The sequence below is a fragment of the Podarcis muralis genome, chromosome 3 (assembly GCF_964188315.1).
Source record: "Podarcis muralis chromosome 3, rPodMur119.hap1.1, whole genome shotgun sequence".
NCBI classification, from domain to species: Eukaryota; Metazoa; Chordata; class Lepidosauria; order Squamata; family Lacertidae; genus Podarcis; species Podarcis muralis.
Genome location: NC_135657.1, coordinates 38,205,893 through 38,233,749, shown reverse-complemented (window position 1 = coordinate 38,233,749; position 27,857 = coordinate 38,205,893). Strand labels below are relative to the sequence as shown.

The 27,857-nt window shown below is 45.0% G+C and overlaps 1 protein-coding gene across 1 annotated transcript; it reads right to left on the bottom strand.

The window, feature by feature from the left end:
* Positions 1 to 52: 52 nt before the first annotated feature.
* NFKBIE (NFKB inhibitor epsilon) lies at positions 53 to 26,180 on the bottom strand. Its single transcript, XM_028724369.2, has 6 exons — positions 25,571 to 26,180; positions 5,704 to 5,806; positions 4,440 to 4,668; positions 4,239 to 4,327; positions 3,026 to 3,274; positions 53 to 1,915 (listed from the first exon to the last, which is right to left on the bottom strand). Exons 1-6 carry the CDS (start codon positions 25,966 to 25,968, stop codon positions 1,850 to 1,852), a joined length of 1,134 nt encoding a protein of 377 aa, XP_028580202.2. The 5' UTR covers positions 25,969 to 26,180; the 3' UTR covers positions 53 to 1,849.
* Positions 26,181 to 27,857: the final 1,677 nt, after the last annotated feature.

Genomic DNA, 27,857 nt, shown 5'->3' with positions numbered 1-27,857 from the left:
ATTTGTACGGAGGCAGAGGAACACCATGCAACTTGCAACAGCAGCAGATTAATCCAGTTTTAAAAACTTTATTGTGTTGTTTAGACAAAAAAAAAATACTTAATAAAAACACAATGGGGGAGTGCAGGAGGAAGAGCAGCTAAGGTCTCAAGCAAATAAGCCAGATATAAAAATCAAGGAGGACTTTGCTGGAAAATATCGCATAAAAGTTGCTGCTGCTTCTAGGTTGGTCTTCTAAAAAACAGGGAAGAAGAAAACTTCTCCTTAAAACATCCCAGCTGATTGCGCCATCCAGGACTTGCCACGTTACAAACAGCCGCTCCCAGGCAGCAAATAGTGGGAGGGAGGGGACTGGGAATTTCCCCAGTTCAGAGTAAAGTTTGCATGTAAGCAACTCCTATTCCTGCCATTTGATGACCCAAATGCTTCTCTACACTTGCTGCAGCTGGTGAGAGGCAGAGTGTATAACCTCTGGGTGGAACACAACAATCATCAAAGGAGCAAATACCACCACGTTACACATGTTACACATACCGCACGATCCGGAGTCCTATCACTCCGCAGGTCATGATTTCCAAACCCAGCTTTGCAGTCGTCTCATGACAGGCTGCTTAGGATCACCAAACTCGCCACTTTGAATGCAGAGAGAAACAAGACAATCTGCCCACCCATCGGCTAAAACGGACAGATCTGTTCCTAAGCAGGAGTACTGTTCAAATACTAAGAATCAGCATGCAGAAAATGTAACCATGTGCAGCTTCTTCCAGCAGGGACAACAAAAAACAGTTCCTGGTAACTGTTATAAAGCTTCTGTTCAAGATGAACAAAAGCAATATACAATATGGGATTCCACAACACTCTATGAAGGAGGGTAGGCCTTGGAATTTCCTTGTTCTCCCTTGCTCCACAGGCAGAATTTCAAGTTGCCAGCACAGCGAGGGAAGTGTGGTGTTTTTAGGATGGCAGTTTAGAGATATGGCACTTGCCTATACAGCAGTATTAGCTAGTAAATCTGAAAGAGAACTGAAACAGAATTAGGCTTCTTTGCTTCGAGTCTGGCCTCAAGAACACCAGTTATCTTGAGGCATGAGAGAAAGTCTCATTTTGTCCCCATAAGCTCAGCCTTCAAGTTCCTTCTGGCACGTCACAGAAGCAGTAGGGAGGAACTAAAGAGTTGTCTGTCCACTCTGCTTGCAAGGCTTATCCTCCATGGGAGGCAACAGGTGGACTAAAGGGAGAGAATGGAACAATTTGCAGTCCTGGATGTTGCAGAATTAGAAGCCTGAGTCAATCCTCAACTGGCCACTGAAGGAAAAGCAGAAGGCCTGAGCAGCAGTAGCTAGATCAGAAAGTAGCTGGGGTGCGGGAAGGAAGCATTTTAAAAACAGAAGTGACTCTGGCGGACTGGAAAGAGAAAAACCCCTATTATAGTTCCATCACAGACTTGAGGTGAATGGCGGGGGCTGGAGGAAGAAGGAAAAATGAGGGCTGACACACCACCTCTGTTGACTGTGCAGTCTTGGAAAAAATAAGTATCCTCCTAGAACTTCTGGTGTCTCCAATTTTCAACACAGCAGGCAAAGCAAACATAGAATCTGTCTATCTGGACTCCTGTCACTCAGGTAGACAGCAACTCCATGACGCCATCAAATTAAATACACAAAGAACGATTTTTTTCTCTTGCACCAGCTCCCAAAGTCCTGCGCACTATTGTAAGTGTCTGAAGAAGCACAAAAGGCTCCAATTCTGCAAGAAGGGGAATGATATACTGGTGACCAGCTCTGCTCCTATCAACCTGCAGCAGCAGGATACGTCTCCCAATGATTTATTCATTCACATTTTGCAATGCTCAACTGGAGCACACAACAGGTTTGCCAGAGATCTTCAGGTCATCAAAAGGCAAGAGTGTAAGAATCTGCCAAGGCAAAAGGAGAGGAAACAGTAACATTAGCATTATAAAAGAAAGATAGGGATAGGGATAGCTGTGAGGAGTCCCAACGTAATGCATTTGTATCATGTCCTTCCTTGAAGAAGCTTGGGGTGGAGCGTAAGAGTTATCCCATTTTATCCTCAGTGTCATCCTGTGCCACGTGTTAGGCTAAGATAAGGAATGTCTTACGCCACCCAACAAGATTCATGTTGGACCTCAAGGACCGCCTCTCCCCATATGAACCAACTTTTGTCATGTATCTTTGGCACCAGGGAAAAACATTCCTCTTCTTCCAGGCCAATTAAACAATCTATGCCCTTTGAAACTGTGGGAGGTATTATTTTTGTTACTATGCTATGCATTTTTGTGTTTTATATTGTAAACTGCCCTGTGATCCTTGGATGAAGGGTGGTATAGAAATTTAATAAATAGTAATAAATAACTGAATCCCTCTCTCTTAAGCTTTTGTTTTTACTATGTATTTTCTTTCTTTATATTGTGATTTTATGCTATGAACCGCCCTGAGATCTACATGTATAGGGCGGTATACAAAAGTTAATAATAATAATAATAATAATAATAATAATAATAATAATAATAATAATAATGCTGCAACACCAATACATGAGAAAAAGAGTTGTTGCCTCATCCTGACCTACATGTAGTTCTGTGCTGGCTTACACCCCTCCCTACCTGAGGGAAGGAGTTGCCAAAATTGCTCTACTGCAATGCAGTTGCTGCAGTTCCTTCCACTGTAGAAGCTTCAACAGTGCAATGGCACTGGAGACATAGGAGGTAGGCTTGTCAGATTAGCAGCTCCTCCCTGCTATATGGCCTTAAGATGATGATGACACCAGACTAATCTGAATTGGAAATAGTCAAATCACAGGTATGGGAGGAGAGGTACAACTGACAACGGCCAGTTGCGAAACTCCAAACCCTGTTCATAAAGCACCTTCTACTGATGGGCCAAAGCTTGAGAACTACGCCATACAGCCTGCACTCCTGGCCTTGCTTCAAGAGCTTGATGGGACTTGTTCAGCTTATTCCTACAAGCCCCTGATCTAGAACAGCCAGACTCAGAAAGGTTCTCACATCATCGTTTTCATCAGCCAGGTCCTGGGCCGTCTCATCCTCCATATTCCGCAGCAAGGTGTCTGCCCCCGATTGGCAGAGGATGGCAGCAATCGCAGCGTCCTTCCTGCCTACTGCCAGGTGCAGTGGGGTGCAACCGTTGTACATCTGGGCATCCACCTGGGCCCCCATTTCAAGGAGGTGCTTCACAGCCATCTCGTCGTGGTTCTCCACTGCCATGTGCAGGGGTGTCTTTCCGCTTGTGCCATCCTGGGACCATGAAAGCAGGGTGTCAGATCAGCCACTTCAGTGAGCCTCTGAAACAGAATCTTAAAGGGATGGAACACCCTCTAAACCAGGGACAACAAACCTGTGGCCCTTCAGATATTGTTGAACTCAACACCCATCAGCCTCAGCCAACATGGTCAATAGTCTGGGATGATGGGAACTAGAGGGACACCTGTAAGGTCACAGGTCAGCTAACCCTGTCCTACACTAGCACATTTCAAAGACTCAGAGAAGTGTAGAGTTGAAAGGGACATTGAGGATCATCTAGTCTAACTCCCTGCAATGCAGAAATATGCAACTGTCCTATAGGTGGATCGAACCTGCAACCTTGGGATTATCAGCACTACGCGCTAACCAAATGAGCTATCCTGTGGCCAGGATTGGAAACTGGGCCCCGCAGCATAGAGACACACTGTTTCTAAACCTCCTCACAAATGAACACAGGAACAGGCTCAAAACATAACATGGAGTTTAAAATCTTCCTGCGATTTTAAACATTTGGGGGATTCCAGGAACCTGCACAGATTCAGATGATCTTGGGTGGGAACACAAAGGTATGGAACTTATCACTTCCCCTAATCTGTGTCCTGTTCCTGCAGCTGCAACACTGTCCAATGGTTATTCACTGTTAAAAATCTACTCTGAATAAATACAAATTATGTCCTGATAACATATTTACTTTGCAACTTGTAACAAGTGATGTAGATCAAGCAGTTCTGCAAGCCTGTGTTTTTGCAAAGCTGCAGCTTGTTAGCTCCTGTTCAGTCACCTCTGCCCACCTTTTGATACTTCACTAGGCACTTCCTACACATTTTCAGTATTAATCTCCCCTGCCACAATGGACAAACTTTTTCGCTTTCTGTATCTAATTGCCAGATCTTCTTGCTCGGCCTGATCACAAAAGTACAGAGCACGTGTGGCTCTGGTGCAGCTGCCCTTGCCATACCTGAACATCGATGTCGGCTCCACTCTTCACCAACAATGCCATCAGATGCAGGTTCCCTTTCAAGGTGCTGATGTGTAGGCAAGTCAAGCCTGGAGAAGAAGACATCCCAGGAAGTTGCTACGAGGCAAGTAGCCGAACTCTGGCCCCAGTGTGTCACCAGACACACACACACACCACCCTGATCAATCTTTACTACCTCACCTTGCCAGTTCTGGAGGTGCAAATCTTGGTGGCTTTTTCTAGCCTCCAAGGTCTTGTTGGAGATGAACCCCTGCAGCAGCAGCTGCACACACTCCAGACTCTGCTGCTCACAGGCCAAATGCAGGGCTGTGTTCCCATTGCGGTCTTGCAGCGCTGTGTTCACTCCTCTCAGGACTAGTGCTTGCACCACTCTGGACTGTTCCAGGTACACGGAGAGGTGAAGCGGGGTCTGTAAATGGGAAACGGAGAAGGTTATTGCAAGAGAGTGACACAGGGACTAGAGTAGAAAGGTGCAAGAGGCAGGGGCAAAACCGAGACTGCTGCAATTGCATCACAAAACACACACACAGGATTTAGGAATGGATGCGTAATTTAATATCTCAGCTGAAATCTCAGCTTTCATGGTAGGGGGGACGACACACATATGCAACACCTAGTGATCCTTCAAAGGTAAGCTTCATAAAATTGTAAACATTCATGGGACATCAGTACCCTTTGTATCTCCTCAACAGGATTGGCAGAAGCCAGAAATAAATAAACTAAAAGCAAACAGCTGTGTGAGTTTACTTCATTTATATAGCTTGCAGAATGCAGTCTTCTCTAGGCCAGAATTTGGATTACTCTGGTTCTTTAGATTTCTTTATAAAAATCTCAGATAAAGTACACAACCTTTGGCAAAAATGAGAGGTAGATGCTAAATTAACTTTAAAGCCCGCATGTTCTTTTCCTCAGAAAAAGTGCTCTTATTCAACTGGGGAAGCAGACTTCTGTGCACTCTGCCGATACAGATATACATCTAAGTCCACACCCCAAAGATCATTTAGCCCCCAATAACTAATGGGGTCAAATGACTCATCCAGATGAAGGGATGAGCAACTCAGGGCACAAGTTGCTGCATGCAACTCAAATTGGACTGAGGCCATTGACAAGAAGAGTAACTAGAATTAGTATTACTCATTTAATGGATTTTTGTAAGATCTTTTAATGTGCATACCCTTCCAAGGTAGGTTATAACAAAAATCTATCACTAAGAAGCAACTGTCACAAATTCTCAAGGAAAACTTCCAAGACGGTCTACAAATCTGCATATGCCTGTCCACCAGATCTAGAAAAATGAGGCAAGGAGTAAGTACAGGGAGGATAAATATTATAGCCAGACACAAATTGCCACGAGCAAGACAGAATGACCCAGATTCCCGGTTGTTTTCTTTCTTCTAGCTAGAATGGGAAAAATACTGACCCTTCCCCACAGTCTATCAAATACCTGGAATAAGTCATTCTGGATCTCTAAAACCTCCACTGGCAATTGGGCAATGAAGCAGAGTGCTATTGCAGGTACACAGTGAATGACCGCCAGGTGTAGCAACCTGAAAGAGAGAAAAGAGATATGAGTTTGTGGTGCAGGGCCCAAGTCATACCAACCTAGAATCATGAACAACACACTCCCCTTTAAGCATGTAAAACAATTGGGAAGTTACCGTATTTTTCGCTCTATAGGACGCACTTTTTCCCCTCCAAAAATTAAGGCGAAATGTGTGTGCGTCCTATGGAGCGAATGCAGGCTCCTTGGCTTCAGCGATAGCAACGTGAAGCCTCCGAAGCGCAGAGGGAGCGCTCCCTCCGCGCTCCGGAGGCTTCGCGTTGCTTTCCCTGAAGCCTGGAAAGCGAGAGGGGTCAGTGCGCACCGACCCCTCTCGCTCTCCAGGCTTCAGGGATAGCCGCCTGAAGCCTTTGGAGTGGAAAAAGATAATCTGCGACAACAATAGTATGTAGCACCAGCATTAACACAAATGGCCCAATGAGAGGCAGGCCATGACTGAAGTCAGCAATCCAAGGACTGAGAACACACTCATGCAGAGACTCACTCCATCCAAAGCACATTTTTTTCAGAAGCTTCCATATAGCTAGTTCTACCTACAGTACAGCTCAGATGGCTATAGCACAGACAGGCTGCACTCATGGCAGAAGTTTCACACTAGGTAAAGTCTGAAGGAAATTCTCAAAAGAATTTCTCCATGCCAGCAGCTCTTATGCAACTCCACCTGTTGAATGTTTCTACCAGAACATAAATTCATGAATCACCTCAGAGACTGAGCAGGCCTTAGAAGGTTGCTGCCACCCTGCACTATCCAACTACTCCTAGCTGTTCAAAGGTACAAAGCAGGCACTCCCACTACCCTGAAACTGAAAGTAGGGTTTTGAATGTGTTTGAAAATAAATACGGGATGCATGCACAAAACCTAATTCCAACAAAATGAAGAAGCAACTATTTCAATTAACAAGACTACTAAATCTATATCGTAATCACAACTTGACATCATTTATACATCCCTCCTTTTTTTTCTTTTTCCCCCTCTAGCGTATAGAAGCTAGGATGCAAGAGATAAACTTACCGTATTTTTCGCCCTATAGGACGCACTTTTTCCTCTCCAAAAAATGAAGGGGAAATGTGTGTGCGTCTTATGGGGCAAATGCAGGCTTTCGCTGAAGCCTGGAGAGCGAGAGGGATCGGTGCGCACTGACCCCTCTCGCTCTCCAGGCTTCAGGAAGCTATCCGCAAGCCTCGCGCGCCCAGCGGGAGGTCCCACCGAGCGTGCAAGGCTTGCGGGCGGCAGCCTGCAGCCCGAAGCACGGGGCACGCTGCGGAGCACATCCCGTGCTTCGGGCAGATGTCTGCAAGCCTCGCGCGCCCGGCGGGAGGTCCCGCCGGGCGCGCAAGTCTTGGGGCGGCAGCCTGTTCTGGGGGCTGGGGAAGCTCAGGCTAGCCCCGCGCCTGGGGGGGAAATAAAAATATTTTTCTTTATTCCCCCCCCCCCAAAAAAATATCTAGGTGCGTCCTATGGGGGGAAATACAGTAGTTATATAGATCAAGGACAGAAAAGTAGCTTTCTAGTTTTCACTGCTGTGAAGTAATTGTTAAACCTGATACAGTCATACCTTGGTTCTCAAACAGAGTGCGTTCGACTCCTGAACCGTTCAAAAACCAAGGTGTGGCTTCTGATTGGCTGTAGGAGCGTCCTGCAGCCAACCGGAAACTGTGGAAGCCGCACCAGACGTTCAGCTTCTGAAAACTGTTCGAAAACCGGAACACTCACTTCTGGGTTTTGATCGTTTGGGAGCCGATTTGTTCGGGAGCCAAGGTATTTGAGACTGTATATTAAACTTGCACTGGATGCTTTTCTAAAAACGATTTAAAAACCAAATGAAACAGTTTTTTAAAAAAATCAAGTGATTTCTCTTTTTAAAAGTGGGTACTCATGCATCGCCCTGCCCACATTCAGAAATAATTCCAGAACAAATACAACGCATCAGAGTCTACCAGTTTTTTTAAAAAAGGGATACACTTTTAGAAATGTGTTCCACAGGGATAGTCTGCAGCAGCAAACAAAACAAAGCATCAAATGCCACTTTATTATGGCACAAGCTTTCATGGACTTTACTTCTTCAGAATGCCACCTCCTCAACCTTGTGTGTGGAAACTCAGGACAACATCTGATGGACTGTAGTCCAGAAAAGCTTATGCTGGGGTGAGAAACTGCAACCCCTCCAGATGCTGGGGCTGAAGTCCAGATGTTCAGATGATGGAGGTGGATAGCTCAGTCGGTTAGAGCGTGGTGCTGATAATGCCAAAGATTTAAGTTTGATCCCTGTATGGGACAACTGCACATTCGTGCATTGCAGGGGGTTGGACTAGATGATCCTCAGGGTCTCTTCCAACTCTACAATTCTATGAAACAAGCATTGCCAATGGTCAGGGATGATGGAAGCTGCAGTCCAACATTTGGAGGGCCACAGGTTCCCTGGCCTAGATTATACCATAATAAAGTTTGTTAATCTTTAAAAGGGATCACAAGACACTGCTTTTGCATAAGTATGGAACTGATCCGCTTACAATGTATTTCCAGTAAGCCATCCGACCTATTCAAAGTTACCATGTGCTTTAAAACAAGTCTGCAATTAGAGAATCGTTTTTACTGTATTGTCGCGTAGCCCTTCACGTTTCCAGAGCGTTTAACAAAGGGGATTTCCATAGAGGCAGAGAGAAGGGATATGGGAGGTGGTAGTGACAAGGTCATAGAGAAATCAGGAAATAAGGAGGGGGGAAAGGAAAGTAATCAGGCACCCGTCCAAGGTACCCAAAAGCCATCACAGCAGCCCTGGCTGGGGCTGCCTAGAGGAAACTGCCCAAGCACCATTTTACAAGGCTTCCATCTGACAAATGGACTCTTAAGCAAAGAGAACAGACGGTCTTTGCTCCCCAAGCCAAGCAGCGTATGTGGCTAAGGCACAGGCAAGGCCCTAGGGGAAGCCCAAGGTCACATGGGCATGGGGAATTTCCCTGCCCTGCCGGAGATGTGGCCACCCACAGTCGCCTCAGCAACAAGGGGAGGGGAGAGTTGAAGGAGGCTGTGCACAGCTGCTGTTGCCCATAGAGGGCTGAAGACACTGTGGGAAGAGAGAGGCTGGGTCCTTCCGAAGATTTCTTTTCACATTCAGTTACTTTGGTTTTATAAGGCTGAAATTCAGACACAGCCAGAGAGAGTAAAAAAGGTTGCAGCTATATAGCTTCTAAGTAAAAGATGTTAGGACTGTTCTACAAGCCACCTCACGATTCTTTATTTCATATGCAAAGTTAAGTTTACATCGGTGCCAGTTTATTTCTATTTAGAGCACACCAGTAAAATTGCAGGTGACCTACGCACAGGGAGGTTCTCTGGAAATACAGCAACAGAACAGGGAAGTTGTGTAGAAAAGGGGTAGCACGCTATGGGACAAAGGCAGATACCTAATATTAGTCATACCTGGAATAGATGCAGTGAGATCTGTGGGCATGCAATTTCCATTTATTTCCATGGGTTCATTTCAAGTATGACTTAGCCAGATATCACTCCAAATTTCCATGGATGTACCTCCTCTATTCTAGGATCTTCCACTTCTTATAACACTGTTTTTCATTAATGTTAGCAAAAGTGGCTGACCAGAGTATGCATAGACCCCAAACATCCCACTCTCTGGGCTGATCCACTGACAAGCCGCACCCACCTTCTATGTGGCTTCCTAAGCAAGGCAAAATTGCCCAAGACCTTACTTAAATCAGCTTTGTAATTATAAGACCACAAAAGCCTTTTAAATGGCCCACCTGCCCACACATGTCCGTAGTGTCACTTGATGGTGTGAAACAAAGGTGGGGGAGAAGGAGTTTCTTAAGTTTTACATAAACTTTCCTGGCTAAAACAAATTGCCCAAAAGCAAAGCATTTAAACAAAAAAACCCCACACGGCCCAGCATTCCCCGCACAATTTGCAAATGGCCTCCGTATTCAGACTTTGCAAGACAGTTGGATCTGAGTTATCTAGTCCCTCAGACTTGGTAGACTCCAAATTACAACCTTAACCAGCTGCTTTTCATGGAAACTAAACAGGCACCTAGATTAACACTGCAATAACTGAAGTCCCCAAACTGTTTATTCTTAAAGCAGGATGATATGAAGCACCTTAAATACAATTAGGAATACAGTGTAAAATATATGAGTGTTCCTGCATTTATTTTTCTTATGGCTAAAATCAATGTAAAATGGAGAGGAAGTGTCTGGGGGTTGGGGGGGGGGGTAAGAGGAAGAGGAAGTGACAAAGGCAGAAGCCAGGCAATAGTTTTGATAGGGGAATCTGGATTGAAGAGAGGCCTCTCTTTCCATGCCATACATGCTCCACCCCTACCTCTGGCCAAACAGGTCTGACAGGGTTTTGGAACAGTACAAAAACCTTTCAAAACCTGGCTTACCAAAGACAAAAGTGAGATGCACTGAACAAGAAAGTATCATTTCAAAAGTCATTTTTTGAGCCTTAAAAACCCTAAAAGTATTGTAGCACTATGAATTGTAGCATGAATTGTAGCATAACCTTGAATGGATAACAGTGTACTTCAGATGCATCTGATGAAGTGGTCTGTAGTCTGTGAATGTTTATGCCATACTAGCTAGTCTTTAAGGTTCCACAAGACTGATTTTGCTGGACAGACCACCTCAGCTAGCTTCTGGTTTTGGTTCTACGATTATTTTTAGAACAAATTCCAAAGGGCTAGCTGAGAGCCAGTATGGTGTAGTGGTTAAGAGTGACAGACTCATAATCTGGGGAACCAGGTTCGTGTCTCCGCTCCTCCACATGCAGCTGCTGGGTGACCTTGGGCCAGTCACACTTCTTTGAAGTCTCTCAGCCCCACTCACCTCACAGCGTGTTTGTTGTGGGGGAGGAAGGGAAAGGAGAATGTTAGCCGCTTTGAGACTCCTTCGGGTAGTGATAAAGCGGGATATCAAATCCAAACTCCTCTTCTTCTTCTTCTTCTGAGTTGGTCTCTAGAAGGGGACCCAGGCACACAGCCTACCCACCCCCTCAAAAAAAACAAAACAAAAAAAAAAAAAACCCCACACCTAATAATGATAGTAACCTCTGCTCACCATCACATGGTACAGAGAGAACTGGAAGAGATAAGATCCTAATTTGAAGCAGAAAGAACTAAAGAAAGGTTAAATAATCTACAAATGCACCATTTCATTTCAGTATTACTTGTACAGAAAATGCTGCTCAGAGGCTTTGAGTGTGTTATCAATAAAGAGACAGCAAAAATTAGCAACAGAAGTTACAGTGATGGTTTGGAATTAGACAGGACCTAAAGTCAACTGCACTAGAATCTTCTCAATCAAATATCAGCAAAAACACTCTGCTAGATGGTACCTGTGCCTGAGTGATCTCAGACTGGAAACCAGCAAAAGACTCCATTGAAATTTGCTTCCACAAACTATGCCCTGTTTGGTGCCAGATTACGAATGTTTCATTCTATCGTTACATGCGCACAAACACACACATGGTCAGTTTATCCTTGCAGATGTTTTACATTTTGACTTTGTGTGGCTTGAAGTTTATCTTTCTTGCTTCCTAACAAGTATGTAGCAGATAAGAACTCTCAGGAACAGGGACTTTCCAACAAGGCAATCCGGGCTGAACTTTAACCATTGCTGCTTTTATCTGACAGACTGCACAGAATTCTCTGGGGCTATTTTAACCAAGCCACTTTCCCCAAGAATTCCTCACAACAGCCAGCAAGGACAGCCAAATTCCCATTCTAGGGGGAGGCTGGGCTACCATCACAAGATACCAAGCATCGGTATCTGCTTCAATAACACTAAACTGAAATATTTATCCAAAAGTTTGCTTTACTGTCTGGATCCAAATGTAATCTGTCCAGAACGGAAGGGCACTTCCACACCATCTGGCCCCAAGTTATTCAAGCAATGTATGAAAACAAAACCCCTTGCCATTGCACCTGTATCAATAGGTCCCCATTTCTTCATACTTTATAGCAGAAGTGGGGGTGGGACCCCAGCACATGGGTATATTATCAATTCCTTTAGGGCAGAAACCTGTCCGGCTTTGCCTCTGTAATTCTACAAGATGCCCGTTGGTGGGACAAGCAGCAGCAGCAGCTGCTTAACTGCAACATAGGACATGGAGTCTGTGCTATAGAATGAAGGGGTAGAATGGCATATATCACTTCAGACTACAGACTAACAATAATATTGTTCAGTTAAAAACCTTGCACATAGAAAAATCAATACAACAGGGAGTGAGCTAAGCAAGAATCTCTCACCCCAGTGTGCTAAACTTTATTAGCAAACAGGTTTGTTTTGCAATACATAATCACTGAAACAGGGTACCCTTTGGCTTGAAATAGCAAGGTCCTGTCTACTACCTCATTTTTCTATGAGGGGAGAACAAACCTGAAAACGCGAGCGCTCTCTCTCTCTCTCCCTCTCATACACACACACACACACATTAAATAACAATCTGTCAGCTACAAGCTACTTCAAATACAGTGGTACCTCGGTTTATGAACTTAATCCATTCCGGAAGTCCATTCTTAAACCAAGGCGCGCTTTCCCTAATGAGGCCTCCCGCCACCGGTGCCCTTCCACCATTCGGTTTCCATTCTTAGACCGAGGTAAAGTTCGTAGACCGAGGTAAACTTCTGGTTTTGCAGAAGTTCGTAACCCAAATTGTTCGTAAACAGGGCTGTTCTTAAACCGAGGTACCACTGTATGGCCTTAGAAGTGAATGGACCACCAATATCAACAAACCAGCAAAACACAAGCAAGTCAACACAGAAAATGGAATAGAGATATACCATGGGAAGCATCACTTTTTCCAATTTCCTCCTTCAGCTCTATGTACTTTTCAATTGGGGGGGGAGACATAACCCCTCACTCCACCTTGTGACAAAGGGAGTCGTAAGCTCAGAGGCTTTGTGGGTCCTCAAGGACACTGTTGCCAACCCAGCCTTAGAGAGGGGCTTCCCTCCTTCACTTTTTTTGTCCCCCCGCAAACCTAGTGGGGGTTCCCCCAAGCCTTCTACTATCTCCCTTATGAGCTCGGATGGTACTATTTAGGCTGCAGAAGGATCCATACTCATCTCTGAACTTTGTGACTGGGAGGAATGGTGTTTCTAGTCCCTACTGTCTGCAACAGTTGGCAGAATATCAAAGCCTGTTTGGGAGCGGGGAGGAGGAAATAGGGAGTGAGCAGGATCCCCCATGGTCAGGAATGTGGCTTGAGAATGAGAGCATACACAGCCCTGAGCGTGATTCATGGAAGGACGGTGTCTACCTAGTCACAGTGAGACTAATGTGCACTTACAATGGAGGAGGAGTGGGGATATTTCAGTGTCAATGTGGGAAGTCCCTGATCATGAGGCAAGAAGGGGTGGGGGAGGGGAAGCTTCAGCTGCTGTTTACTTGGCCTGGATTTTATACAGTTCCCTCCCCACCTCACAGAACTATGCTAGGGAATAGCCCTATTTTCAGGCCCAGGCTTTAAAGCTTTAATTATCCTCTCCCAAATGTGCTGCAGTTACTAGAGAAAAGCACACAGAGGAGGAGCCCAGTTCTAATATTGGAGCCTGTTTGTTTATTGTGCAAGAGCTACTTGCGCCGTTTCCTCCTGTTACGGCTAAATCTGGGTGCGGGGCTACTCTGCCACCCAGCTCGTCGGACTAAGTAAGTCCGCGGGTCCCTGCGGAAGAAAATGAGCTCAGCCTCGACAGGAGCAAACTGCAGAAGATCCAAGTTTATTGCGCAACAGGTTCAAGACCAGATTGAACAGCGAAAAAGGGGTGACATGAACTTTTGAAACTCCCTCCATGTCCCAGAATACAGTGCAAAATACATCCCAGTTACATCATGAATACATTAAGGAGAGGTTGGGTTACACTGGATTAACATATGGAGGAGGGAGGGGGGAATATGCAGAGAGCTGGAGATATGGAGGGGGGAATATGCAGAGAGCTGGAGATATGGAGGAGGGAGGGGGGAATATGCAGAGAGCTGGAGATATGGAGGAGGGAGGGGGGAATATGCAGAGCTGGAGATATGCGCAGATAAGCACATCCTGAGAAGACAATGGTCCATGTATGCGTAGTCTGTCACCTGGCATTGCCCGGAGGAAAGGTTTGGCAGAGTGATTTTGACAGGATTAGGGTCTTGACACCTTACTTGAGAGATTATGGAGGACAGGGGAGGGGTGATGGAGTCCTAGAGAAATTGAGCAAATATATTGTAGTGAAGAAGACATGCCCCCCCCCTTCCGTAACACTCCCTTCTTCCCATCCCCTCAGCTCGGCCTAGCAGTACACAAGCCAGCTCTGACATGGTAAAAAAGCACATACAAACCCGTCTAAACAAAACACACGAAGCACCTTGGCATCATCACCTCAGTAGCTCTCCTGCATCCTTTCTGTAAACCAGGTGCAATACTACCACTGTAATATTACGAATGGGAAACTGTGGCCCAGAGTACCATCAGCTGAATATATATTATGAGACTGGGACCAGGCCTTCCTGCATAACATGGTCCATGCATTCCTTTGGGTCCCTACCTATGCCTTTTAGCAAACCTCTAACACACAATGCTCAGCCTGGATCGCTCAGTTGGCTAGAGTGTGCTGCCAAGGTTGCAAGTTTGATTCCCATATGGAACAGCTGCATATCCCTGCATTGCAGGGGGTTGGACTACATGATCCTCAGGGTCCCTTCCAACTCTACAATTCTATGTCACTATTCACAGTTCAGAGCGACAAAGAAGATGCCTTTAAAACGGCTTCCCAGTGCTTCCCATTGAACCGTGTATGGTACAGCAGAGGACTCTGGGGGCAAAACTGGTCATTCCTTCTCCAAGCCAGTCAGGAGCCTTTGGGAGATCAATAGAAGGTCTGGGAATTAAAAGAACTGATTCAGGACCTATGTCCTCACTCTGTTTATAACCCAAGAAGCTGCCACTTACCAAATCAGATTAGCTCAATGTTGCATGTCTTCTCCTGGAGGCTTCTCCTTCAGGTTTGTGGGATCTACTTCTTTTGTTCGCTTTAGTGTTAAAATAAAAACCTCCAAGAGCCACCAGCTTTGTACAAAAGGCATGCACTTAGGGAATTCTGAGCCCAGGAATTTGCTTTGGGGATCAGTCTGCTCACACAAAAAACCATTCCTGCTTACCCCAAGTGTTTTTTTATTTATTTATTCCAGCACTATAATTTTAGGGTGCAGAGTCATTTTGTTGCTGCAGTTGAGAATCAGAAATCCTTGCTGATCTACTGCAAATCACCCAGAGATTTGCCTTCTACTTACCCCAAAACACCCCCAGGGTCTCGGGCAGAGGAGTAGCCTTTTCTCATCTTCTGAACTTTCTATGTGGAAATGCCAGGGACCTTCTGCATCCAACCCATATGCTCCACTGCTAAGCAACAGTCCCTCCTCAAATAAGTTCTGCTTTGTTGACTTAAGAGCATATGTTACAAACTTTTATAATAAGCAACAGAAACTGAATACAAGGAATGACACTATTCATCCATTACCACTTCGCTCTGGTGCTTCCCCCCCTTAGGAAGTAAGGTGGGAAATGCATGCAACTAAACCATTTATCCAATAATAGCTATGAAAGGGAAGGAAAAAAGGGGGCTAAGAAACTGAAACAAATATAAATACTGTTGATACCAAGAAGCCAATAGACTCTCCAGAAAAATAAAAGAGGGGAATTCCACACTTGTCCAGTGCATATTTTTTTAACTGTCTTAACTGATCTCTTTTACCAAGAAAAACTGTCCGACAGTAACCTTTTTACAATACTGTGGTATCAATACACACCTCTCTCTCTCTCTCCCCTAATCAACACTTTCCTCCCTGCTATTCCAGTTTCTCAGCCTCCTTGCAGTATTATATACCTGACTAATTAACTGTGCCTGGTGGCCTGATGTTACCAAGGTGGCAGCTGTAGATTTTAGAGCATGGGTATCCTAAAGGTGAGGAACGGGAGTTGCTCTTGCCCACAGGGACAAAGATCTGTTTTGGAAATATGCACCTTTCATAAAAATGAACAAACACCAAACTGAGCTATTTCAACCCTCTGTATTTCAAACCTCTTTGGATCTCCATAACTGCTCCCACCAACCCTTTTCATATTGTGGAATTTTCCCATCAGTTTCAGGAAACAAAGGTCACATGAGAGACTCCTGCAGGAAGGATTATAAAGGATAAATACATAAAGGGACATTTGTGAAGAGTGCCCTGGGCCTTTGGGGGAAATCTATGAACAGAAGCCCTCCCTTACTGAGGAAGCCAAAGGCAACACCAGCAAAAATATAATGTCACATACTTCAGAGGCTTTTCAGTATTAAGACTGAAGCCACATCTTGTCTGCTGCTCTTTTTTTAAAGGAAGACCCATCTGGGATCATTTGTGAAAGCCGTCTTCTGTAATAAGCTCACATTGTTGTGTAATTTAAGATGCGCAGAGGTTAATTGAACTAAAAGTGCGCACACCAAATCTACAAAGGCAGCAAATTCAAAATTGAGGAATTTTGTGATAGTGTTGGGTCTCACTCAGTGGAATAGATCCTAAATTCTTCCAGGTGCTTGTTGTTGTTGTTTAGTCGTTTAGTCGTGCCCGACTCTTCGTGACCCCATGGACCAGAGCACGCCAGGCACTTCTGTCTTCCACTGCCTCCCGCAGTTTGGTCAAATTCATGCTGGTAGGTCCACTAGCTACTAATCCACGGTAAACAAAGTATTAGACAGTACAATTTTCTTCATTTAAGGAAAAATGGTATTGGCATCATATAAGCAATAGGGAGTCTTCAGCACACAGGCAGAAGGTGTAGTTTTTCCTAAGCCATACTCATTTGTCTATCACCTGTGGTCTTATGATGCATGTGACAGATAAACCTGAAGGATGAAACTGAACAGAAATCATTCTTCTTTTCCACTCTCAGGTAGAGCTCAGTGCTTGTCAAATTTGGCGCCTTTATCTGTTGCCCTGCACAAAAGAGCCTAATAGTGCACTCCCAATCTTTTCTTTGCAAATGAATTCCTGCTCTCTCTTAGGAAATAAATAAAGCTTTAAGTTCCTGAACAAAGTGCAGGATATAAGAAGCTTTTATGTTTAAAATGACAGGATAAAAATGCAACTGATTTTAAAAATCATCATGATTTAATCATCTTTCCTTTGCAGATGACTATGGCCAATTGGGTTTCTTCCAATAAATGGCAAGTCCAATCACTGGAAAGGGGATGACAAATGTGCACATCTGAATATGAGGAAGAGCTAAAGTATTTGGATACAAGTCCTGCCAAGATTCCTCATTCACTCAGGTACCTTTTTCTACACAGGAAACAAGAGTGAAAGATGGTGACTTTCCCCAAGACTGACAAACTGGATCAGTGCCAGAGGTGGTACATAAATCTAGGCCTCCCAAGGTCTATCCAGGTAACTCAAGACTGCAGCACAGTGACTCTGTGTAGCTAGATAGCTGGAGAATTCACAGAGTCCGTAACATTATGCATCCCTACATGTTATTACTTGCCCCAGCATCTTACCTTGCATACATGCCAATTAGACTGGCACATTTTGGCTGGGCAAAGTTCCCATGAACTAGTGCCTCACTGGCATCGATTCATTTCCCAGATGCTTGGGAATGCCAAGTTGTTGAATGGTAACAGTTGTTAATGTTTGCTTTCTTCTATAGCAAGCCAAGGAGGTACTTGCAACAGAAGAATGCAAAATTGCTCCACCACAACCTGCTGGTCTAGTGGAAATAATGAAAAGTCATGATAGTTTATTCCACTGGAAGGAGGGCAGGGGGCACTAATAAAACTTTGTCATAGAAGTGACTGGGGGAAGGGGGAGATCGCATTTTCTAGCAAGTGCTGTCTTTGCAATAAAAACATTTCTAGATAACAGAACCAATTGCCCTTGGTCTCGGCTTATTTTTAAAATCCCGATCAGTTTAAGCCCTGGACATATTTGAGACCCACACCTAGAACTCCACCTATGAGATGCCAGCACTCAAAATACCTCAGGTAATCTGGAATTCCCATCTACCTGGAGTTAAGCGAGTCATCATTTGCTGTAGCAGATTCTACCATGGAAGCTTGCTCTTCCCAACCCTCCATTACTCCCTTCTCACCATGACAAACTGCTAGAAAATATTTTCGAGGCCTGGTCTACACATCAACAGAATAAGGTGGAAGTAAGGTGGTAGAATGGAATGTTTCACTTCAGGCTGCAAATGGGAACCATAAATTTGAACCCTTCTGTATGGGAAAATCCCATGCAAAATAGAAAATTAACAAATCAGGGAAAGTACCTTCCTCCCTGTGCAAATTGCAAAGTGTCCCGCACCTGTATTGACTGTACCATTACAGGTTCCTACTGCCTGTATAGATCATTTAAGTGCATTTTAGAGATGTCATGATTAGTTTCCAGTCAGTATCTTCCCTTCTAAAATGTGTGCTTTAATATTTTATGGCACTGTTGGAATTACTGTAGTAAGTTATGTTTTGTAAAGCAAACTGAATATGAGTTGCCAGTGGTGCTAAAAAATAAGACTTGGATGGGCAGTAACATCTGATATCCACAGATGTCAGCTTCTGTGTATTGAGAACTCGACGCATGCTCCTTCCAGCTCAACTTCTAAAATCCATGGGTGACAGAAATGAAGCATGAATGCCCAATGTAATTTCCATTTAATTTAGCAGTCAGTTCCAATGTGTACACATCCTGAAGCCAAAAATTGAGTCAACACATTTAAAAATCTAAAAAAGAACAGTCATCGTGAAATTCTTCACCTTGTGGTTTTTGAGACATTTGTGTAAGTGATATCAGCCATGGTGCTAGAAGCATCTTTGGAATGAAAGCAGAAATTCAGAATCTCGCATTCACAGGACATGCACACTCACCGTGGACTAGAAGATGAGACTCAAGATATCGGAATGAAACATTAGCCCTTGCAAAATCTTATCAGACTATTCAGTCTGTATTACAGCGATTCTTACGCAATGGGAGTTTGCGTCCTCTTCTTCTAAAGCATCCAAGAAGATTTCTGGAAGTTTTCATCTTAAGAGAGTCCCTCTGCTTTAACATCTCTTTGCATAAATTAGATATTCATTACAAGTTTCCCCATTCCACTCCCTCCTCCAATCACAGAAGAGCCACACACTTGCATTAAGAATACTTGCGCAGCCTCCTGCATAGGCAATGAGCTAATTCAACTGTGCAAGAACTTCTGGGGGTGGGGGAATTCTTATGATCTCTCCATCCCTTCATGCATTAAAAGCATGTGCAAGGGGGTTGTGCTGCCCACCCTAATCAATACACAAGCTTGGCAGTTTCGCTTGTACTTGCACACGGCCTCTTCCGAGATCTGCATAAGGCTCCTCCACACGAGAGCATATCCAGATTGGCCCAAGAGTCTCTTCACACAAAGGCAGCCCAGGGGGCACGGCAGGTGGCAGAAGAGCTGGGCCAGCCAGCACAACTCCTTCATGCATGCTTTCCATTTGGAAGAGGGGTAATGCAAACTTCCTTTATGTCTCTCATATATGCTAAGCCTCCAGCTGTCACCTGGTCTATGCCAAGTGCCTTCTAACTGCACCTATTACAAAACTCAGCATCTTTTTTCCCACTGAAAGATTACAAATTCTAAAACAACCCAACATCTGCATGGTAATCACTTCCACTTGTACCATGTAAGACTAATTTAGGATTAATGTGGAGAAGCACTGTGAATTCTTTGGAGATAATAACAATTCTCTCAAATCTAAACAAGTCACAGGGGAGCAAGTCTCCTTTTATTCATTCATTCATTCATTCATTCATTCATTCATTCCATATTACATCACAATGCAAATATACCAAAGCCTTCACCACATCATCCCCATCCCCACATATATTTATCATTTAAATCCTCAAACTTAATATTCTTTTGTCCCTCCCCCCGCTCCCACTCGATTTCCTCTACATTCTGAGATTACATTTATCTTTGCATTCTACAGACTTCTCAATTCATCTATGTATTCTTATTGTCCTTCCTTACTAACTTACATTCACTCAAATACTTTACATTTCTAATCTAGGCATATTAGCATATCTTTTTTTGAGCAATATTTTTCCATATATTCATCAAAACATCTCCACTCCTTTTTTAATTTTTGATTCGATTGATTTCTTATAATAGATATTAGTTTTGCCAAAGCTAAGTATTCATTTAATTTACAAACCCATTCCTCCCTTGAAGGTAGAGTTTGTGATTTCCGTTTAGCAGCAATCAGTACTCTAGCTGCTGTGCTTGCATATAAGAAGATTCTCCCCCCCCCCCCATACCTCTTCCCCTATCAATTCAAGGAGATGTATCTCTGGTTTTTTAATTATTGATAATCAGCATCTTCTTTAATTCTTCATGTATTACTGTCCAGAATTTCTTAATTTCCTCACACCTCCACCACATATGTATTGTTGTTCCTATTTCTTTACCACATCTCCAACAAAGATTGGATTTCAATTTATATATCTTTGCCAACTTAGCTGGTATTGGATACCACCTGTGGAAAATCTTAACAAAATTTTATTTGTGTCTGAGGCGGTAAATCAAATATCTTCTCACCAGAGTTTTGGGGAGCAAGTCTTTTAACTGATGCTTCAGCAGTGCTACCGGTAGCTTGTTATCAGTTGATTAGGCCTGCCTTGGTTCTTATTTATTCATTCATTCATTCATTCATTCATACTTCATAAAGTTTATACGTTGCTTGAGTGTAGGAAAACCTCAGAGCAGTTTACAAAAGATAAAACAAGTAAAAAAAAAATAATCCCAGAATAAATCCCAACCATACTTTAAAACATACAAAAGTTAAAATACTAAAACAAACTAAAATCACCACATCTTTCCACGCTTGTCTAAACCAGAATGTTTTTTTGCAGGTGTCGAAACAGTTAAGACTGATTAACATCCTTCTTTTTGAGGATGCACATATATGGGATAGCTCAGCTGGTACAACATGAGACTCTTAATCTCAGGGTTGTGGGTTTGAGCCCCACATTGGACAAAAGATTGCTGCATTGCAGAGGGTTGGACTAGATGATCCTTGGGGTCCCTTCCAACTCTATGATTCTGTTGCAGCAGGCACCTTTTAGAAGAGGCATTCCCTCCTGTGTGAAAGTGGAGGGCACGCATGCTATCTGCAAGTTTTTGTAAGTACTCATACTAAAAACAATGTGATTTTAAAAATAAAGTGCATTGCACAAATTATTCTGAGATGCCTCTTTGGTTGATTAACACAGCAGCTTTGATTAAGCCAATCTAGATCAGTAAAAGGCTACAGCTCTACTGCACAAAGCTATTGTCCTCCTTTGTTCAAAGCTAAGTTTGAGCATCCCACAAGAGCCACATGTTCCAGGCCGGGCAGGAAAGCCTAAGCAGTTTTTTTAACTACGGTATCGCTTACCTACAGGCCCCACCACATGAAGAGCAAACATCCCCAACCCAACCCCTATCAGGACAAGCTTTAAATATACTCAATGACCTTCCAAGTCTCTGCTCTACAAACCTCAGTCTAGAAGTCACCGACACGTGATTTCCCAACAGTCAGTAGAGAGTATGGTACTTAACCACATGCCACAGTTAGGCTTCCCTGCCGTCGCCTACTCCCACTAGAGACCACATGCATATTCAGTCCTACCAAAATAGATACAACTGTTTCCATACAGTAAAAAAAAGGTAGTTGTCGTCTCATTGCCACTCAGGTTGGGGAATCCTGTGCCTCACTAGACCAAGAAGCTACAAGGCAAAACAAAATGGCAGCCACACACAAATGACATCTGGGGCCTACACTTTAGGAACTTGAAACTGGTCAGTATTCCCCTGCCAGATTAGAAGGCTTACTCACAGTGGAATTTCATTCCCTATCAGTGGGGACTAGAGGTCACCATTATCTTTTTCACAGCAGTCTTTCTCCACACACTGTGTAACTAACCATCCTCTAGCAGTAGGGTGTGGGGAACCTTATGTACTCCAGACTCTGTTAAGAGTACAGTGGTACCTCGGGTTACATACGCTTCAGGTTACATACGCTTCAGGTTACAGACTCCGCTAACCCAGAAATAGTACCTCAGGTTAAGAACTTTGCTTCAGGATGAGAACAGAAATCGTGCTCTGGCAGCACGGTGGCAGCGGGAGGCCCCATTAGCTAAAGTGGTGCTTCAGGTTAAGAACAGTTTCAGGTTAAGAACGGACCTCTGGAACGAATTAAGTACTTAACCCGAGGTACCACTGTACTCATCATCTTTGACCATGGGTCATGCTGGCTTTGGCTGACAGGAGTTGTAACCCAACAACTTGTGGGAGGGCGGCAAGTTTCCCATCCTGGTCTTGTGGACATTTCGCCTTGAGTCATGAGGATCTTCACTGCCTTGCACTTGCAAACAGAACTCTCCATGTATTAAGAGTCTTATCCAACACAAAGAGGGTTCTGTGCTGAACAAAAAAAGAACGGAACCATTATCCTGCTTCAAGAATAAATGGAGTCAGATTTTGAAGGTCTCAAGTTTTAGCCACTTACCGGTAAGAGTAGTTTTAACTAGCTTTAGTAAATCACCAACATCCACCGTGTGGCCTGGACTACAGCAGGAATATATGTAAACCGCTTCAAGACTGATTCAATAGTTTCATTTCTAGGAAATGTGGATGAAGTGGGCCCAGAAAACCCTCCAAGAATTCTGGATTCAGGAAAAAGAACTGGGTTGCCATATGTCCAGAATTTCCCGGACATAACCTGGAATACTGCGGTCAGAAGCAGTGTTTGGGTAGAAATTGTCAAAATGCCTTGGAAAATCCAGACATATGGCAACCCATATCAGCACTGTCAACAACTTTTGTGTCCGGATTTCCACTTGTTGAAATATGGCAACCCTATACAAAGATCCATTTAAGTCCCCTTTGCAGGTCTACTGTGGAATGTACTACAATTGCAGAATTCAGAACACCTGGAGAAAGAGGGATGGAGGAGAGAAGAAGAAAGAATGGGTGTGTGACTGGAGAGCAAACGTGTAGAAAAACTTAAATGCAAGAGAGTAGCTACATGTTGAATTTGAAGCTGAACAAATGCACATACTCCACTGAAAATTGCTGTACAGGAGGAATAGGAAAATTCAATTCCATGATGGACAATTCACACGTGGAAGACATCACTTGATGTCCATGTGTAAACCAACACTGAGCATGTTGTTTTTGGTACAACAGACCAACATAGCTCCAACAAACACACATGCAATTTGGAATGATTAATAAACACCAATCCAATTCAGAACCATCGCCATTCTCACTATGGCAGCTGTTAAAAAAAAAAAACAGGAAGCAGAAATCTGAAGCCACAAACTTCTGTTCTTTCATCACTAGAACTGTTACAAGGAAGTGATATTGTTCAGTGGAGATTGCTGAGAAACCGTGAATAAAGTAATTCCCACTCTGCCACTTAGGATGCTCTCAGCCAAAGGGAACATTGTTGGCCAGCTATTGCCCAGAGTGGCTCGGCAACCCAGTCAGATGGGAGGGGAATAAATAATGAAATTATCACTGTTGTTCTTCTTTTGAGTAAAACAAGGCAAGTTCAAATAGATCATTCCATATGGCATCAGGTGTTGTCACTGCCTTGACTCCTGGAGGGGACACCTCTCACTGCTTCTACCCAAGCCTCCAAACTAGGAGAGGTGTGGAAGCACTTGCAAAATAAGATGCATCTTCTTGTTTCCCCGTCCCCGCCACAAACAATTGATTAGGTTAGAGACTTTCCCCACCATCTAATTTCAAACTTAGCATTCCCCCCCTCCATAGCTATAGACTTATCTAGGAGATGGGAGAACCAATCAACAATAACCAGGCAAGATGGCAGCAGGCCTATGTTTGAAAACTGCAGGTTCCGGACAAACGCAGAGCTGGAGGCGGAAGTGATTTAATGGTGTGGAGGAGAGAGCGGAAAGGTAGTGTTGAACTCTTCCCCCATGCCCAGGCTTTCTCCCTGGTAGGGCATACTTTTCATGTCACGTCCAAAGGCAAAAGCAATATAGGGGGGGTAGAAAGGTGACTTGAGAGGAAAAGGATGCATGGATGAGGGTTCAGCGGCTACTGCACCACCAGCAGCCACTGATTCTACACCAAGCTGTCCCCCATGCTGCCATTTTAATCTGTTCAGCACACAGGTCACACTGCCATAGTGTCTATAGTTAGCCCAGCCACGCCAGAGTGGAAACTGGAAATATCCAGCTGGAAAAAGCAGAAACGGCTCGTCTCATCAGAGATGTAGGATCAGGAGGAAGTTAGGAGGCCACAGACGGTGTATTAGTTATGGTAAACCAACAGCAGAGAGCCAAGCTTATTACTTCCTGCTTGATATGAAACCCCCACTCTCCAAATGTACACACGGGATTACATTTTACCCGCACAAAGCCCCCAAGAGCGAACCTAAAAGCTCCGGAAAAGCATGTCTCAGATCAGAGCCCCAAGAGAAACTAGCACTACTACATCACAGAAGTCATGCGGGCTTGAGATGTTTGCCTTTCACACTACTAAGTCATCAAACTTGCCTCTACTCTACAAAGGCGGCTATAAAAAGCATAAATGGCTTAGAGGTCATGGAAAACCCCCATGGATGCCCCAATTTCACCACTTCTTTTTTTTTAAGGCAAGAACAACTTGCTTAGAAGCAGACTCCCAGCAAGCAACCCCATGCTAGGTTGGTTGTGCAATTGGAAATCTGAACTATTGCTTCCTAAAACTCCAGCCAGAGATCCAAGGTGATATGAGGGGGCTGGATTTGGAGTCAACACCCCCAGCCTTCTAGAGTGCCTTGACAACTCATTCTGAGCCTCTTGCTCTTTCCACATGCCTACTCCACAGGTTTGTTGTGCAGATGAAGCCATAAAAGATCGGGGATCATTGCACCAATGATCACAGCAGAGTTTATATGTTCAATCTATTTTCCAATGAACAAATAAGGAACTGAGCAACTTCCATGGAAAAATAAAACTGATACTAAAACTGCTGCCAAACAGGTCTGCAGAAGGTTGTGAGGGAAGGAACAGAAAGAGGTGCCAAAATAACCCCCCTCCTCCCAACATCCATTCAACCCCAACTATGTCCCACATTACATTTAAGGAATTTCAGAGAAACCTTTGCCAACTGCCTGCATCATATACTTATTGACAAAACACGCTTTTTGAAGCAATACAGCTGGACCTGAAAGGCTACCCCATATCTGCAGACAAGAAGGTCCCATATAAACAATGGGCTGCTTTTATTTTAAATGGAACTTTTTAGGCTCCGTCTAGACAGAGGCCGAATACTGCAAACTGGACGTTTACACCACGATTTTGTCCAGAAACGCAATGTATTGGCAGGTGAGGAGGATACGGTACATTATTTTGAATGCAGCAATGCTACAATGTAAACTGTAAAAAAAAAAACCCAAACCAAACTTGTATGCATGAAGATCAGCGATACCACAACACCCTTGTGTCGGGAAGCACCCTTAAGGTGTTCCTTGAGTTTGGAAATGTTGACTGAGCTAGTAACGTCACCCCTCCACCCACACGCGACTCCCTCTAGTAGTTTCCCCGTATTCCCCAGAGTGCAGAATGCACGCGCGCAGGTGTCTGCCTCCGTGTGCACGCGCTCGCCCTCGCCCAACCTGCCCCACCCGCGCGCCGACTTTCAAGTCTCCTGCCTCCCACGGAAACAAGCACGTGAGAACGAGCTGGGGCCACTCACGTGTCTCCGTCCTCCGAGACGAAAGCGAACGTCTCCAGCAGCAGCTGCTGCCGGACCCTTTCGGCCTCTTCCTCCTCTTCCTCTTCGCCAGGGTGCCGAGGGGTCTCTCCCAGCCCCGCCAAAGACTCGACGAGCGAGGAAGAGCCGTAGCTGGAATCGAGCCGCTCGTCCGGCTCCGACGCCGAGCCCTCCTTGCCTGCGGCCGCCTCCGGGAAATCGGCAGCCTTGTCCGAGCGGACCCCTCGGGCTGCCGGCGACCGGGGCTCGCCTTCGGGCAACTGGCCCTGCAGGGAGCGGATGGAGCCGAGGCCGGAGTCGCACTGCCCTTCCTCCAGGTAGACGCCGCCTTCCACCTGCACGTCCTTCTTGCCGTCGCAGCAGCTCCGGGTTTCCGACATGGTGGCGGCGGCGCAGGCAGCAGGAGGGGCGTCGAGGCGGGAGGCAAAGCGGAGCTCGGGGCCCTGGCTGCGCCTAAAGGCTGGAGCAGAGCCGCGTCCCAGGAAACCCCGGCAGGAGGAAGCGCGGAGGGCGCATAGCCGAGCAGGAGAGGGCGATGCGGCGCGCGTGAAAGAGCCGCGGGGCCAGCAGCCCCGACGCTTAACCAGCCTGACTCCGCCCACCTCCGCCGGAGCCAAGCCCGCCTCCGAGGGAACGGGCGCCGCCTGGCGGCAAGACGGTGAACATGAATACACCCTCCACACGCCCCGACGCGCACACAGCCAAGCGACGCACACGTGTCCGCGCATGTACGTGTGAAAGGAGCCCTGGGTAGACTTTGCACTGCCCGCATACGAAAGCAACGCCGAAGCCCCTATTCGGGATTTTGAACCCACGGACACTGAAAACGTGGAAGGAATAGGAGATCGCGCAAGCTAGGGTCGCACATGGCCCCACCTCTGGGTGCCAGGTTTTCTGTATCAGTTTGAAGGAGGGGGGCTATGCAAATGAATAGGACCATATTATGCGGGAAGAGTCGGGGTATCTAGATGCGAAAGAGGACTAACTTATTGCACCTTTAGTAGCTTGGATTGAGTCAGACCAACGGTCTATCTAGCTGAGTATTGTTTCTACATTTGACTGGTGGCGGCTGTCTAAGGTCTCAGGCAAGCGGCGCCCCAGCCCTACTTGGTGATGCTGGGGATTGAACTCAGGACGTTCTGCGTGCAAAGGAGATGCTCGCTGAGCTTAGGCCTTCCGTTGCTACAGCAGGTGCAGCGTGCTATGCTAAAATCTCCTTTTCTGCACAACTATCAGAGCTGCAGGAGCCCCGTCCCCTTTTGTACCTGATCACCTTAGAAAGGAGAGGATTAATTGCGATCCCCATCTTCAATGGAGTGAGACAGCCATTGGTGAGGTGGGGGTTGCTTGCCCCCTTCCTTGGAATCCTAAATAAATCCTATTTATTTTGAAGCACACAGGCACACTCACAGCCAGCTAGTCTCAAATTGAGGCAGACTGCCAGACTCCAACTTTTCCTTTTTCTCAAGGAGAGCCTTCCTGGGCCAGCAGGCAGCTCAGCTGGACTCTGCTGGTTCTGATCAAATGCTGCTGATTCTGTACAAGTTGCAAGATTAGGAAACCCTGGAAATGCAATGATAATATAAACAAAGGAGTTGTGTTGCCTTTTTGTGTTTAGGTGAGGAGCCTGGGGGTGCTGCAATATCCAGCTCTGCTTTTTTGACGGGCAGGTAGTGAGGGTGGCCAAGAATAGAAACCAAAAGTGCCGGCAAGGTTCTCGGGAATTGAAAACCTAGTTCTTGGAAATCAGAGGAAGAGAGTGGTATTCAACTAAGTTTTGCAGAAAATAGACACATTGAAATGGATTAACATGGCTAAAGTAGTCCCATTAATTTCCGCGGGTCGGCTCTGAGTAAAACTTAGTTGAATACCACCCTTTGTGCTACTGTTTCAATCGGTTAAAGGTTGGCATAAAGGCAGAAGGATTTTCTTAATGAGGTTGGTAGGAAGAGAAAGCAAATAATCTTAAGAGTTCCACTGTAGAGTTGGAAGAGAAGGCAAGGGTCATTTAGTCCAACTCCCTGCAATGCAGGAATCACAGTTAAAGAATCCCAGGCAGACTGAATCCCTCTTCAAAAACCTCTAATGAACCATCTTCTGAGGTAGTCTGTTCCACTGCTGAACAGTTCTTACCGTCAGAGAGTTCTTCCTAATATTTAGTTGGAAGCTCCTAAAGACCTACCCCAAGGAGAAAATTATAAAATAAGTTATTTACCGTTTTGGTCAAGACCCTCAAGGACTTTTTGTGGAAAGAATGGTCCACTTTGTA

What these genes read in the sequence shown, in the direction of transcription:
- NFKBIE (XM_028724369.2), bottom strand. Translation starts at nt 25,968, where the DNA reads ATGTCGGAAACCCGGAGCTGCTGCGACGGCAAGAAGGACGTGCAGGTG. An exon ending in GTCTCGGAGGACGGAGACAC is followed by an intron (nt 5,807 to 25,570) that starts GTGAGTGGCCCC and finishes TCTCTCTTTCAG; the next exon opens with GTTGCTACACCTGGCGGTCA. An exon ending in TCCAGAATGACTTATTCCAG is followed by an intron (nt 4,669 to 5,703) that starts GTATTTGATAGA and finishes TCCCATTTACAG; the next exon opens with ACCCCGCTTCACCTCTCCGT.